Source organism: Besnoitia besnoiti, assembly GCF_002563875.1.
Source record: "Besnoitia besnoiti strain Bb-Ger1 chromosome Unknown contig00018, whole genome shotgun sequence".
Lineage (NCBI taxonomy): Eukaryota > Apicomplexa > Conoidasida > Eucoccidiorida > Sarcocystidae > Besnoitia > Besnoitia besnoiti.
The window spans coordinates 171,796-187,616 of record NW_021703918.1 but is presented as its reverse complement, the minus strand read 5'-3'; the positions used below and the strand labels follow the sequence as shown (position 1 = coordinate 187,616).

General features: G+C 58.8%; 2 protein-coding genes across 2 annotated transcripts; one reads left to right on the top strand and one right to left on the bottom strand.

Annotated features, from left to right (window-relative positions):
• Positions 1–1,124: 1,124 nt before the first annotated feature.
• BESB_032710 (uncharacterized protein) lies at positions 1,125–5,068 on the top strand (the record flags this gene model as incomplete). Its single annotated transcript, XM_029361863.1, has 6 exons — positions 1,125–1,301; positions 1,760–1,856; positions 2,039–2,985; positions 3,411–4,508; positions 4,577–4,777; positions 4,937–5,068. 6 exons carry the CDS (start codon positions 1,125–1,127, stop codon positions 5,066–5,068), a joined length of 2,652 nt encoding a protein of 883 aa, XP_029215083.1.
• A 1,580-nt stretch (positions 5,069–6,648) lies between these two features.
• Positions 6,649–11,265, bottom strand: BESB_032700 (uncharacterized protein; the record flags this gene model as incomplete). Its single annotated transcript, XM_029361862.1, has 1 exon — positions 6,649–11,265. One exon carries the CDS (start codon positions 11,263–11,265, stop codon positions 6,649–6,651), a length of 4,617 nt encoding a protein of 1,538 aa, XP_029215082.1.
• Positions 11,266–15,821: the final 4,556 nt, after the last annotated feature.

Genomic DNA, 15,821 nt, shown 5'->3' with positions numbered 1-15,821 from the left:
TCTGGTGAATAAGTAGAGAAACGATGCACGTCAGAACTGTGTATATTTGACACTTAGCACACTGTCGTTGACAAAGCTAGCGGAACGACCCCCAATTGCCGTGCCACGGCATGGCACGTGCTGAAACTGCGGAGAGCAGCACCGAGGACGTGAACACACTCTCGGTTGTCGCCCTAGTACGGCTCGTTTCCCGGATTCTTCTCGGGAGGCGACACGCTCCGGACCCCCGAAATGGGTTAGAAACCGCACATTCAAAATCAGGTAACTGCGCGAGACAAAGGCGAGGAGGCTGTTTTGAGTAGGGGGCATGCGAGGCGAACCCGATACCCGCCTGGTAACGCAACCAGTGGAACCCCCCTGGCCTCGGGGGGCACTCAAAAGAAGCTGTGGAATCCGTCGTCTGGCGCCTCACAGTGATTAATAGCCTCATCAGTTTTCTCTTCGTCGCATGATGAGGTAGGTAGTCAGTTTGTTGCGGCAGCCTCTGTCGACAAACCGCCACTGAGCACGGCGCTGTGTCGGCCTGATTCGATTCCTGGTGCTGGTCAACTTTTCGAGGCACAGGTGTGGACAATTACACGAAATCTTAGGTTCTACGCTGGTATACAAGTACCACATTTCTCGTAGTGGGCACCCGACGAAGATCTTAAGGGCAGCCAAAAGTTGCGGTCGTCGTGTGTTTGGTGGAGTTCTGGTCGGACTCTGGGAAGATGTGAGCAGTCTCAGTCCGCCGCGTTCACTGCTTATCGCTGTGACAGCCGCTGCGAAGTTGGCAGTCGCTAGAAACCGAGGCATTGGCTAAAGGGGACATCCTCGATTGCGTTTCCCCTGAGGTGTGTCGGCTTAGGTTCCTCGTGCCGCGGCGCTCCTTCTGTGGGGCCGTCCCCAAAGTTTTCTGTTCAAGGCTTTCTGGCAGCGGTAGGAGAACGTCACGACTCAGCTAGTTCCCCGTCTCTGGGCGATACGACCCTCGCTTAGCAAGCGAAACTTACCTGTTGCTCAGTTCCCGCCCGAGCGACCGGAGCGGGCAACTGGCAAGAGAGCTCGCAGGGCTTTCCGCAGCTCCCCGAGGCGCCCCGCGTTGCCTCACCGACGTGTTGCTCTGGAAGACGCCCGAGCTCACAATGCAGGAGGATGACCGAAGGCCGGCTGAATCCCGGTTGCCGCACGACAGTCGCCACCGCACCTTTCTCCTCGTTCGAGACTGGATCGATGCGCACAGAGCGGGCATCTCTACCAGCCTGTACCTGGTCGCGGGAGCGTCACTTTGGCTTCTCAAACGCAGCGTCCGAGACTACAGAGTAGGCCAGAGCGACGCCTCGAACGAGGGACAGCGTCTTCTGGACAGAAGAGTCGGAGGGGGCGCTTTAGAGCACGCCTGGAGCTTGCGTCGGCAGAAAGGAGGAATTACCCAAGAAATTTGCCAGTTGGGGTAGCGACCAGCACGCGATGGCAACACCGAAGGGGAACAGCAGTGCGAGTCAAGGGCGAGCAGAAAGGCGACGATACATTCCGCGCTAGAGGGCGCTATTCGCGGGAGAATTGAAGGGGAAATGCGGAGTCTGTCGAACGGCGCTGGGTAGAAAAAGTCGGTCCTCGCTCTCGAGCGAACAGGGGCGGCGGAGCTCTAACCACGTGGGCGTATCTACGTTTGTTGTATCGTTGCATTCCGGCCGTTGAAAACGTGGTGTGGCATCGAGTGGTTTTCTGCGGCCTGCTCTCTTCAGCTGCTGTCGTTGCCGATTTCTCTGTGTAACAGGTGAACCGTATCCATCAGGTTGCCGACATTCCAGATTTCCTTTTGAAACGCCATGCTACATTGAAGGGCGTCATTGCCTCAGTCGAACCCCTTTCGGGTAAGCTGTCTTTTCTTGGTCGTTTTCTCTTTTTAGTGCGTCTTCTCCGGCAGAAGCAGGTCTGTTCAGTGAAGCACTTTGCCTGGCTCAGCGCCCGCTTCCGCAGTTTCCGCAGTTTTTTCTTTGCCCTGTGAAACGCTCGCTAGCGGGGACATCCTCCGTGTGTCTGTGCCTTTCCGCAGGGCTCTTATATTTCTACCACGTGCCTATGCTCCACCGGTTCATTCTTTGTTTCCTTCCTCTGCCCATTCTCGTTCCGCGCCCCGTCTCGCCCTCGAGTTCGGCTGGATCTCACAAGGCAGGAGGAAAATCCAGAGGTTGCAGCGAGCATCTGTCGGCTCTGGAGAGAAAGCGATATTCAGTGCTGGCAAGCCTGTTTCCTTCGTCTTCCGCATCGCGCTCGCTCCTGCCTCTTCGACTACATTCTGTTGACTTTCCTCATTTCCTCGCGGCAGGTCACACCGGGCAGACGATGCGCGGCGCAGAGGGGGCCGCTGGTGTGGATTGGGACTTTTCATCTCCAGGGCGCAGAGGAGGGCAGATTGTTGAGGAAGGCGACCTTTCGGGGCGAGGCAGGGCGAATCCGAGGTCAGCTGAGGACGTCGTGTTCGCTCTCAAAGAGTTCCTCGATGCGCATCTCCTCCAACAACGCGTCGCCGTCACCCTGATCCACAGAGAAGAAAGACTCAAAGGATGCAGGCGCGGAGAGGACGGAGGTGACAGTGAACTAACGGGGGAAGCCGAGCGGGAAGACGACGCCGGAAACAGGCGGAACGGGTTCAGCTCAAGTGAGACGCTGGAAAGCCGGCAGAAGGGGCGGGCATTCCACGGGCCTCGGCGCGGCGATGCAGGACGACGGGACTCCTCGCTGTCTCCCTGTGCGACACAGGAGCAGTTCGAGGCGTGGCCTTCTTGTCATGTGCTTCGTGTTCGGATGCACTACTTCAGAAAAGGCGTATTCAATCTCCGCCGCTTCGATCTCGAGGAAGAGCTGCTTCGCCGCGGACTCGCAGTCGTCGCACGTGAACGCCTGAGGGAAGAGCAGCTGCGCAGACCGGAAGAAATAGGAACGCTCGCCTCAGTGTTTGCCTTCTTCAAGCGGCGTCGTGCCGCGCAGCGACTCCGGCAGGTAAGTCCCGAACGACCGGCGCAGAAACGGAAAGCAGTCACAATCGTACTTGGAGCTCCTCGGTGTCACAGAGCCATGATGTGTGGAAGTGTGGAGTATCAGCTGGGTCGCGAGCGGGTCTGCACGCTTCTGAGTTATGTTTGCCTCCTCGACGTAGCCAGCGCCATTTGACTCTGCATCGTGTTCCCTCTGAGTGCGGCCGCGCTTTCGCCAGCAAATGCAGGCGGGGCCCGCCGGCGAAGTCTGGCGCCTCTGCATGCGGGGGAGTGTGCGGTTTGCCGACTTACCACAGGCACAGTGCCTACAGCTTTCCTCAGTACGGGCTCTTGTTGCGCTGGAGGGAGACGACGCGTGTAGGTGATCTGCCTTCCTCTCACCCCCCCTCCCCCCGAGAGCCTGCCCGATGCGGTTGTATATGCCTTCAGCTCGAGGCTCTTGAGGCGAAAGCCAAAGCGAGTGGACTCGGCATCTGGGCTGTCGACTGCCGCGGTGAATGCGCTGCTGAGCGGGGCGACCCTGCGAGTCAGGCTTCTTCTGGACCGTCAGCGTCGGTGCATCGAGGGAGAACAACGACCCGCATGCTGAGGACTTTGGTGTCAACGGTTGCGTCCGAGGCGTCGTCTCTCGCTTCTTTGCCTAAGGACGCGTCAGCTTCGCCTGCCGCCTCTTCATTTGCTTCGTGTGCCTCTTCGTCCTCGGCTTGTCCTCCAAGCCCGCGTTCTGCGGCTTCGACTCCGCTCGCCGCTTGTCGCAATTCCCATGCGGGTACCTCTCGTTCCGCTTCCCCGTCCGCTTCTTCGTGCTCGTCTCCTTCATCTGTGTCTTCTCCTCTTCAGTCGTCTCCGCCCCGCTCTGAGTCGACGTTTCGCCCGCATCTCCCGTTAGTGGGTTCGCTGCTGGGCAGGGTGCGTTTCGAGTTTCTGCAGCGTCTCGCCGAGTGCCCCGTAGAGCGTACGCGTGCGTCCCCTCTCTCTCCAGGCATGCGTGCCCTGAGGGCGAACTCGATTCCCCCTATTTATCCTCGATTCTCGTTTGCTGACTGTGTCTCTCCACCGGCGGCAACCTCGCCTCAAGCCCCATCCTCTCGCCCGAGTTCTAGCTCTTTCGCCGCCAACTCGGGTTCCTCTCCGTTGTGTCCTTCGGCTTCCGCGTCTGTCATTGGCGAGTCGGCGTTCTCGTCGACTACGAGATTCCTGAAATTCCAGCAGAGCGCAAGGCGAAAACCGTCGTTTCGGGGGGTGCGCTGGCCTTTTCTGTCATCGCAGGCGACGGGGTGCTTTGTGGAGGACGGAGTAAATCGCATTTCGCATCTCCGGCTTCCAGCGGAGGCTCTACGGCAAGCGAGCTCGAAGGGGGGAGGTGGAAGGGATAAACACGAAGCGAGCGCAGCGGAGTCGTGCGGATCGGAGGTTCTGAGCGGCGCGCGCCAGCTAGCTGGGTTCACACGGATGTCTCGAATATCCGGTGAAAACGTAACACGACTCAAGCACTTAGCGTCGCGCCGCAGGGCAGCGAGGCTTTTGGTAAGGATGCAAGCTAGACTGTAACTGACGACAAGTGCCGACGCCCCCGCGTTTTGTTTGCGCTGCAGTCCTTTCGAAGCGGAGAGGCTGCGAGGGAGGAAACGGCGGCGGCTCGAGCTGCGCGACAGACGCCGAGCGGGCTTGGGGGCTTGCCTGGGCAGGCACACAGAGGGGTAGATGCCATGAGAAAGGCGATGAATTGTCCAGTCGCGTATAGCAAGAGACGCGACAGAGGAGGCGGCGGTGAAGAAGGCGTCCGCGTTGCAGGAGTAAGGCAGAGTTCTGCGTGGAAATAGGGAATTTAGGACCGCAGGGCGAGAGAAGGGAACGGACCTAGACACGAACCGTGCTTTTTTTCGTGTTGCGCGCCGTCCGGGAGCTATGTGCATCCTGTGTGCTACTAATGTTTACCGTTTTCTGCCATTCAGATGGCTAGAGACGGCGCGTCTGGCTTGTTGAGCGGCCTGGCGCCTCGACAGCCCAAAGCAAGGGACTGGGCGTTAGCCGCGCAGTTAGCAGCGGCAGAGCTCATAAGGGTGTTGAAGACAGGATTGCTGTGAAGGCATGGAACCTGAGAACGACATGCGCGTCTTCCGCTCGGCTGCAGCCCCTACGTGGCAACGGCGCAGCGACTATTTGCCAACTGCTTGGCGCTGCGATGTATGCTTTGTGTAAGGATGTCGAGTTGAACAGGCAGAGAATGGGTGGAAACCAGTATCGTAGCGCATCTGGCTGCAAAACGACAGAACGCCGATAGGGCTGGTGTTGTTTTTTTCCGGCCCCGCTCGCCTTCAGTTGGCTCTGGGGATGCCTGACACTTTTGTTTTGCGTCGCAGACGAAAATAGGAAAGTGAAGAAAACTGCGACAGAGACACGCTTCTGCTGCAATAAGCATCCAACGCGTCTTGCCCCACTGTGCCTCACGTGCCGCTGCGTTGTTAGAGGAGGCGGGTGCGTTCTTCAGCGCGAGTTCCTGCCGACTCTAGTGACTAACAAATTGGACTTTATTGAAGAAATATTTTATACACACGCCGTCTCGAATATAGCATTTACGCGTCCACACACCAAGGCTCCACTGGCACTGACATCAGCACTGCGCACGCAAAGACGCACCTACAAACATTTGTGGCGGTGGGGCCTGACCCTCTCGAGTCGAAGCCCGCCGCCAGTCCCGGAAGAGCCCCAGGGAAGTGCACGCGCTTGGTTGCTCATATTGCACTTTACGAAGGAAGTCTGTATCTCCGTCAAACCTAGAAAGACGACCGACGGCAGCATCGCGCACTGCCTGTCCACGCAAGAGGCCGCTGCGCGTGCTAGCCCCGATACTGCCACGCATGCGAAGGATGCATGCCCTTCGTAAGTGGCTCATGCAAACAGGCCAACCCATGTACTCGGAGAACGGGACTATCCCGCACGCGATGTCTACAGAAGCCAACACGGATCTCAAACGCCGATACCGAATAATCGCGTGGATGCACTGCCAGCAACAACGCCTCTCGCACACCAAAACACGCAGTGAAGTGCATAGATTTGAGTCGCACCAGTGCCGCTCGTGAGGGCGTAACTATATACAACTTTGCGGAGCCGAGTCATGCACCGAAATCGATACACGAACGGACGATGAGGTGCTGGACGTCGGAAACAGAAGCCACGGGGAACTGGCAAAAATGACACGACGGCACAACACGAAGTCGCGCACTGGCGCTTCTGTCCCACTCGTGTCTCGCGGCCTCCGCATACTTCCGCGCCTTCGTGTCTGTAGAGAGGTCGGAGGACGTTAGCCGACAGAACCATCCATCTCTGCACTCTGCATTGTCACAGAAATAATACACGTTCCCACGAACGAAAAACTCTTGGTACCAAATCTGCGTTCCTCTGCACCGCTGGGCTGGCCCCGGGCACGCAAGGAATAGGGGGGGAAAGAAAGAATTCGTTAAGATTTTTCAGACAACGAAGTGTAAGGATCTTGCATAACATACCTTTAGATTTGCTTAGCATTGTAGAGCTTAGTCGTCCAGATCGACATAGGCGGCTTCTCTCGAAAGACGCACAACCCAAACTGAGCAATTCGCTCACACGAACAGAGTGGACAAACGTGGCTCGACTGAGAGAACTACACCGAGCAGGAACACAGGCAAAATCAGCGAAAGACGGTGGGCAAGGAAGGAAGATGGAGAAACCCTCTGCTTGCAGAGGGCGCAGCGAACCCCAGCAGCGGGTTTCTATGAGCTCCACGATGGTGCGGGGCGGTGAGAATGGGGTCCCTGCAGCCAGTCCGCGGAGTTCGGTCCTGGCCTGCCTCCATTTCGCTTTCTTCGTTGACCTCTGTCGGCAGCGCACACAGCGCATCATCTTCCCTCAGGTCAGCCGCGCTGCCGCAGTGCCCCTGTGGGATGAGAGGCGACTGACGCCTCTCTGGTGTGTCTACCAAAAGCTGCGAACGCGCGACACAAACTCCGGATCTATCCGAGGGCGCCGGATAAAAGCACGAATGCAGCGGCTGGTCTTCGTCCGCATCCATGATGTGCGCCGACGCGCCGCAGGGACTTTCTCCACGATCTGGCATCTGGGTCTCCGATATCGGAGTGAAGGCGAGGAGGGGCGGATGAGGCACACGCTCGTCCGCGGCCTGCAGTTTTTCCGTCTCCACGTCGATGTGTGCTCCCCCGGGAAAACCCATTTTTGCTTGACTTGATGGACAGGTACGCAGGGGAGCGAAGTCCCTCATCACGGGCTTCCCCTGCACACAGACTCTTTTGTCGCCATTCGTCGCTGCCTCGTTTTTCTTTCGAGTCCCCAGCGACCACCCTGTGCATGCAACAGGGTCCACCTGGGCCCACAACGGCGGCGGACGCCTCCCTAGGAGGGTCGGCAACGCCGACCCTACCTCGTCTGCTTCCGGAGCGTGCCAAGTCTTCGGCAACTTATCCGTCGCCGCGCTTGTCGCTCGGAGCCGTGTGTTGGCTGCCTCAGCAGCTCTGATCGGCGTGGCCTTGGCTCCGTCCAAGGAGAAAGAGGCGCAAGGCTCGTCTGCGGTTTCTGAGCAGGACTCAGAGCCTGCCGCCGCATCGGCGCACTGTACGGCTGCCATCCGTAGGCGGCTGCTCCACGAGGTTGGCGCAGGCGGAGGAAGCTCCGCCGCGCCGTCATCCATACTCGGGAGGGTCAGGGGCGCGGGACGACGCTTCGACAGGCCAGATCGGCTCAAAGAAACGAATGTCGGCCGTGTAGCGCCGCGTTTGCCTTCGCGTGAAGTGCCGGACGTTGGGGTCCGCCGACAGCGTTCCCGGGGGCTGCAGCCCCCCGACACCCCACGAGGCCCGCCCGACGACAACCCGGTTTCCAGCGGCAGCTCCGAATCGCTGGGCTGCGGCCATCGGTAGGGCGGCATCCCGCCGTTGGCGCCACGCGATGCCGCATCATTCCAGACGTAGGGGAGCGAGCTCTTGTCCGCACTCCCGGTTCTGGTAGAGAGATCTCCGACGGCGCGACTTCTCTCCAAACCAGCCGGGGTCAGGTCGCCAGGCACGGGAGCAGAATGCTTCGGCAATGGACAGCCTGTCGATTGCGTGCTCGGGCGAGGCGCTGCAGATCCTGCCTCGCGTTTAGGAGAAGTTCGTGGCTGGTGATAAAGGTCAAAGGAATCAGCTGCTAGTTGGCAGCTTGAGGCTGGAGGTTCGCACACGGTACAAACGCCTACCCGGATGTAGTTCTCGGCATCCTTGTGAGCGCTTGAGACGCAGGGTGCTGCCAAAGAGTTCGTACTAAAGACTGCCGAATTTCGGGCACCATCGCCATCCCCGGTGGCCTCGAAAGGAGATATCCAGCTGCTTTCTCTTCCGCAGTCACAGATAGTTGGATCACACTCGCGGAGCAAACGAGGGCTTGCCGCAGGCGAGCGATGCCGAATAGGAGACACGACAGACGCTGGGGAGGGCAGCGCAGGGCCACGTGGCATGAGCAGGGCAAGGCGCAGCTGCTGCTCCTGGCGCAGTTGCCAGGCTAGCCTTCGCATCTGAAGTTCTTCCTGGAGCCATGAGCGTTCCATCTCTTCGTTCTCAGAAGCCTTGGATGACGGCTGGGGCATCGCCACGCTCTTGCCGGCACTTCCACTGAGGTATCGAGCTCTGTCGCTGAGGGGCTGTTCATCCGCTTCGGGCACCCCAATGCCTTCGCTGAGTGGAAGCAGAGGGGATTCTTGGACGTCTGCATGCCCCAGGGTTCCCTGCGGCTCGAGCCCACTGCCGACATCAGCCGAAAAGGATTCCAAGTTCAGGGGCGCCCGACTGCGGTGCCCCGGAGTGGGAACAGGGAGGCCCCACACCGCTGCAGGGAGTCTGCAGGCGGAAGTTCCATCCAGTTTCGCTGTCGACCGAAGGCGAACAGGAGTAGGAGGGGGCGCCGCACGATGAGCGTCTGGCTCCGTCAGAAGTCCACAGTCTGCACGTAAGTTGAAGGCGCTGGAGTCACCTCCGTTTTCATGACTCAGCTGCCCTTCACAACGATCCGAAACGTAATTTCCATGATGACTCGCCAGAGGGCTTTGCACGCCAATAAAGTGCCGCTGAATGTGACTCGCATTTCCTCCCGGTCCTTCCTGCATCTGGGCGTCCCAGCTCCCACCCCCAAACTCAAGCTGGTGAAGCGCCTCAGGTCTGCTCCACCGTTTCCCACGGCGAGTATCTCCCCGCAGCGCTTCGCAGTTTCGGGCGAAGCTGCCATTTACTTGGGCGTCGTCGACCTGTTCTGAAAGGGCCTTCTCAGCTTCCTTCTCCTCCACGTCAGGCTCCAACACGGCGTCCACGGAATCTTGTTCGTCTTGCGGAGTCCAGTTCATTTCTGGGGTTCTACTTCCGCTCCGATTTGCCGATGTCCGCTCAGCCATTTTGGCCCGGACGGCTGTCCACACCGCCACCTGATCGGCTGCATTGACGCCTAGAAGTTGCAGATGGCGCAGGGAGCCAGACCCATTAGGCAGCGGCGCTCGTTCCTGAGACTCCTCTCTGTTGCGCTCTCTCAAAACTCCGCTTTTCCGCCGTTCCTCCCCCTCACTTGGAGCGCTTGCAGGAAACTCAGCAGCTGCCGGGCTCTCGCCGCTGGCGGAGACCGTGACTGCATCTTTCACGCGTTTCCGTAGGACAGTGGCAGTTGCAGGGGCACGCAGCTTTTCAGCGTCCACAGTGGTTAATCCTTTCTTTGTGGGAGTCCCCACCGACGAGAGCTGCTCCAGGCTCGTCTCCGAGATGAGCACGCATCTAATTCCTCCCGCCCCACTACAGGGGCTAGCAGACAGCCTGGATGGTGACTGGATCCCAACCAGGGCACTGGAGAGCATGGGCGCAGCCACGAGAGCTCGAGAGGATCTCCAGGCGGCGGGTGAGCGGCGAGGCTGCGGCAAGGAATCCACGGCCGCCGTCTGGCTTTCTAGCGCGGGGCGATGTGCCGTCACTTTCAGGGCGCCGCAGGCAGACTCAGCGCCGCTCCACAGGCGCTCCGTCCTCCGGGCTGCGTAGTATGGCGGCAGCCCGCCCGGCGACTCGTTACTCCGGGGGCTCGGCGCAGAGGGCACGCGCCTCCCCACGCTCAGGGGACTCCCGCACGTCGCCGTGTCAGCGTTTCTGCGCCTGCCGGAAGACGCTGTTTCATAAGAAAGATTCGGAGAGGGAAACCGGGCGCCGCCATCGCCAGCCCCATCTCGCCCACGTACTGCCTGGAAGCGGAGGCCTTCGGGCGGCCAGGCTCCGGTCCCAGGCAGGTCGTGCACATAATTTCCCGGCGCAGGCGTCGCGAAGTCTTCGAATGCCTGTCTCCCGCCGCTTCTCGGAGTGAACGTTCGCAAACAGGAAAGCGAAGCTCGCGAAGAGGCATGACAGCTCGACGCAGACATCGTGGAAGTCCGTGCAAGAGGAGTACTCTGCTGAATAGACGAGCTGTAGACCCCGCCAACGGCGTCTGAGTTGTATTCGGCGCTTGCGGGGTTCGGCGACGGCCAGGCCAGGCCCTCCGTTCGCCCCGAGCACACGGCGCGGAGGCCTGCGGTGATCAACGTGTCTGCCTCGGCTCCCGCACCCGCTGGGCTGCAGGAGCCGAGGCGAGACGCGTGTGAGCCGCCATCTGGCTTCCAGGCAGCGCCTGCGAAGTCGCGCTCACAGGGCAGCGCTGCCTCAGCCGAATGTGTCTGACCCCACGACGCAGGCCGCCGCGAGTTCAGCAGGCTCGCAGCGCCGCTGTGTGGGGTCCTCGGGCTGCTGTCCTCGCTGCCGGTGCTTCTGGACGAGGCGACAGTCATAGAAGCGCCGCGCGTCAGCCCGAGCCGCCGCTTCCGCGCGTACTCGCGCGGACAAGAAGACGTCACTTCCGTAGCGAGGGAGGAGCTGCTGCTTCCTGCTGAAAAAGGCGGTCGCGCTGCTTCGACATCGCCCGCCGTCAGAGCGTCAGGACGCAGAGCAACTCCGCGAGAAGGAGTGTTGAGGCGCGCTTCACACGTAGATCCACAGGGTGGACCTCCACGCGAAGAGCGCGCGCGAGAGAAGCGCAAGGCGCCCTCTGCAGACTGAAGTGAAGTAGGCACAACGTACGCGGAAGGCATTGCCGCCTTCGGCCTCGCGATGGGGTGTGGGCACAGGAGGGAGACGCAGGGAGGGGGAACGCATGCGTCTGCCTCGCGAAGAGCGGAGAGGAACGGCTGAGGCCCGCAACGATGTTCACTGCATGGAAGAACGCAATCCAAGCTGCTGCGCGGGGTCGGCGGCGACATGTTTATCGGACTGCTGCAGCACCCATCGCAAGATGGGGAGCACAGCGTTCTGCCGGAAGGTGTCTGCATGCCGGCGGGTGATGAGACACATCCTTTGCCGTCTGTGGCGTACCACCCGTGGCAGCCGCTTGGAGCCCCGCAAAAGGGCAGCAGCACTTCTGGGTGAAAAGTATCGCACTCCTCGTCTGCCACACAAAGCTCGGCCGTCGGCACGTTGGAAGAGCCGGACAGAAGGGGCTGACACGATTGCGGATATGACGTCGGCGACTGGCTGTACCGGGCAACCTTCCGCTGCGTCAGAGTCTCGACGCTTCATTTGCCAGGAGTCGCCGCATCTGGCAGACGAGTGCCCCCCGTCCTCGCTCTCTCGTCCTCTCACTGGACAGCAGCACGTCAGCGCTGCAGCGTCTGCCATCCTCGCGGCGGATCGACATCCGAGGGACCCAGTCATGCAGAATCCCGCAGACTGACTTCCACAGATGATGTCGCCACTGTGGAAATAAACCACTCGATGAACCAGTCAGAAGCGCTCATTCGCGCGTTAGAGAATAAGGCGCGTCTGTGTGGCGAGTGAGCTCATTTACGCTGGGGATAGTGATACGAAAGAGTACGGTGCCGAGGCGGGAAAGGTCCCCTACAAAGCGGCTTCAGCGAGCGCAAAGCGCCAGTGACCAGAGCTGCCAATCGGGCACTCGGAATCAGGCAACGAGCTCGTGGACAGTCATCAACCAATTGACAGCTACATCACGCCATCTGAAGGTGTGTATGCTTCCCTCTGACATCCACTGAGGCCACAGAACAGAAGGAAAGAAAGCGGGAGGGGGGGGGGGGGGGGGCGAAGATGAGCCTCGCAGTTCGGGTTACCCTCTACTCGACCTAACGCGGAAGAGGGAGAGAAGACAATGAACGCATGGACGTATACAAGTTGTGTCGTGAACTGAAAGATGCGTGGCCTGAGACTCGGAAAACAGACAACTACGTAGACTCAACGCTTGACGGTGAGTTGAAGTACGAAAACTACCGGAAGTACGTCGATACACAGTGAATCATGCAACAACTGGCTGAGTCAAGACATCTCGATACCTCGGCCGAAGGAGGACCACGGAGCATGTAACTCAGATCTACGCGCGCGGGACCAGGCAAAGAAAACACTGGTCGTCGGTAAATAGGGAAAAAACAAAATCGAATCCCGCCGCTCACCAGCGGCGTCCCCGATGAGATGTGCAGTCGTCAGCTTCTGACCACGATACAGGTGAGCGCATAAACGACAGCACTGGTGTGTTCAACACATGCACAACGTGAGATGGTCCCGTGTTCGGCATCGACTGCTGGCATTGACAGAAATTGGGAACAGAAAAAAATGCAAGCCGCTGCCGCATCCAGGACGCGGGCTGTTAAAACCATCGTAGCGTCCTCAGCCTCACCGGGAAACCCAGCCGGAGGACAATCAAAAGAAATACACGTTGAATAGAAACAGGCGCTCTCGGGAAGGCGCAAAGTTCACTTGCCTTCGGGGTGAGAGGAAGGCGAGGCCTATGTTAGGGTCGCCGAGCACAGTACCAATAGGTACGACGCCTAGGGAACACCACGCAGATCGACGATACCGGCCGCTGGTGCGAGGCAGTGTCGATGCCCGCAGGGAGGACGTGCGTAGGGAAGAGAGATATTACTCTGTTAGTCTTCCCTGGTTGTCCGAAGAGACTGAAACGAATTCTGTGTCACACAGACGGGGTAGCAACGCAGACGAAGGGTCCCGGGGTGATGCAGCAGAACGCGTGATTCGTCATGAAATCCGGGTCGAAACAGAGCCATGCTGAGCATGAGACGGCACACAACCCTAACCAATAATACGGCGAAAAACGAATAGTGAGAGACCGGTCGGCCGATGAAGCACGGATCCGTTTCACATAGGACCGCCTCCCCATATGTCAGCAGACGACGACGCAAGCAAGGTGCTGGTCGTCGGGGATGCCGCCGCCGTTGAACGTACTCAAATGCGTATGACACAACGATGCGCAATCGGTTTTGTGTGTGTAGTCATCAACCAACGGCGGTACAATCATAACCGGCATTGGTTATTGGGTGTTCGCTTCCTTTTTCGCGTTTCGCCCGACCACGGAGGAAAACGAAGCTCCCACTCACTCCATGGGTGACAGATGAGATGGCACCACGCAGCAGCTCCCGTTCCCGCGTGGCTCTGTCACCACGCCATACGAGGAGGTAAATCACGATGTATCCCCGTAGACGCAGCTCCAGCGAGTTCCGGGTTTTTGTGAAATGACTGAGACAAAGTGCGTACGGAAACCCAACTTCGGGAACATTTCGCCCACAGGGTGTGCTGAAACACGCGGGGAGACATGCCTCTCCAAATCGGCCGAGGGGTGTGGTGATGCGTGGCGATGTGCGGGGGATGAACGGCATAGCCACGAGGGACCTGGGCGAGCATCTGCCATTGCCCTCGCCGTACGCAAGCGAAACTCTCTTTCGGACGTCTCTACAGTCCCCTCAGGCTTGCTGAGAATCTGTTTCAGGATGCCAAGAACGAAGCGAAGATTCAGCTTGCTTTGGTGCCACTAGAAGTCCGTGCGAGTCCGTAGTGCGCCAGTTCGAGGGACCGGGGTCGCGGCCACACCACGACACACCAACACAGAGGAAAAGGCAGATGCACACCTGCTTACTTTGACTAGAAAGCCGTATCACTTGCCATACGACGGTTCTGAACTAACGGTAAAAGAGAACACAAGGCTGGAAATGTCTGCCCACGATACTATTGCAGTCAAAAGCCACTACTAGCCGGTGACCCTACCTACTGTCCCCCTCTTCTTCCCACCTCTACCCTCTCCCGCCCCCCCCCCCCCCCCCCCCGCCGTCCCGCCTAAACCACGTATGCGGCGCCTCGGCGTTCGATTCTATTCTGCGGGTTCTGGCCTCGGGAACTTCCATCGCCTGCCCATCACACCAGACGAAGCTGCGAATGTCACGACTCAACTGCAATGGCCAACTCAAGTCGCTAATGAATTGTGTTTTACCCCTCAAGGCGCCTGCACTCGAATAACAGACCTGCGTGCGCTTCGAACAATGAGAAGACAGGAAATCAACAACTGAAGCATGTGGGAATGAGTACTGAACTAGAATAAGGGTGGGTTCATTCTACTTAGGACTAGGCAAGGACAGAAAGGACGCAGAAGGTAGCATGGGCTGTTGCCCGGCTCGCGCGGCGTGCCCCTTCATGGCCAAGTGTTCTTAGGACTGTCTCAGCACCAGTTCCAATTGGGTCATAGAGGGTCTGAGGGTGCCGTTATCTCATGGAATACTCTCGCCTGGCTGTTGCTCGTGGCATTCCGGTCCGAGGCTGCAGACCCGTTCCCATGCGCCCGCTTCCCTCGGAACCTCAGTCTACCGCTCTGCGTGCCGTTTCATCATCCTGGCCACGGACGACTGCCACACTGTTGATTCTGATGGGTAATCTGCCGAAGTAGAAAGGTCGTCAGACGCCCGAACTCGTTATTCACTGGCAGCTGAAAGGCAATAGGGCACACCGCGGAGTGGTGTCGGCGTGGCGCGCAAAATTGAAGGAGCAGCTATGAGTATTCATGAGGGATCTCCTGGAGTTGCCGGCACATTGATCTAGTCTGTCAGGCAGCCTAAGTAGCCGAATGCGGATGGTCGTTCGCTTTTCCAGCTCTGGAGATTCGCCTCGTGGGTAGACTGGCTCCCTTGTGGACCAATAGGCTATCCTTAATTATGCATAAAAGTCGGGTTCGTGGCGAACGTTTGCATGCCATTGGCTGACGGAATTCTTGGCTGTGACGCAAGCTCTTTCAAAACCCCCATGTCGTACGACGGAACACGTTGGCGAACAGAATGAATGGAGTGACAGTGGATTTCAAAGCGCGTCTTCTTGGCGCTTCCGTCAGCACGCAAGAAGACGCGCTTTGAAATCCACTGTTTAGCCTCAAACGGGCATAGACATGAAACTAGAGCAAAACACATGGCCGTCAATGCTACCTCGAGGTCGTCTGCCGGTCTCAGCGCCTCAATGCCTCCCGAGGTAGCCTCTTGCGAGGATGAGGCTCTGTAAGTCGGTCGTCGTGTTTCCCTGGGCACAACTAAGCTGCATGCCCGAGGGGCGCCTTTCGGCACCGCAAGGTGTCGTCGTTGGAGGCTTCCCGTCTCCCGTTCGATGCGGCCGTGAGCGCCTTATGCGGTTGCAAAGCGCTTTGAATCTATTCTAGCTGCCCTCTTAGGGGAAGCACACTGCTCCTCGGAAGACGCAAGCGTATCACTGTTTACGAGAAAGAGTCCTCTCGTTTTCTCCTTCCAGCAGGTGTTGTCGCGTTGACAGCAGTAAACAAGTCAGGGTTTTACCCACCGCGGTGTGCAACAAAAGGGTTTTTGCGCAACAGCTGCGATCTCCAAAAAGCAGGATATTTTTGGCCGCGCGAGAAGCTCTGTACGTATTTGCCTGCATACATAATGTCGACTTAGCAACTCTTTTCAGGGCGACTTTTTTGTGCAAGTCTGTTGTTCGCCTTTGTTTCAAAACCGACCTGCGA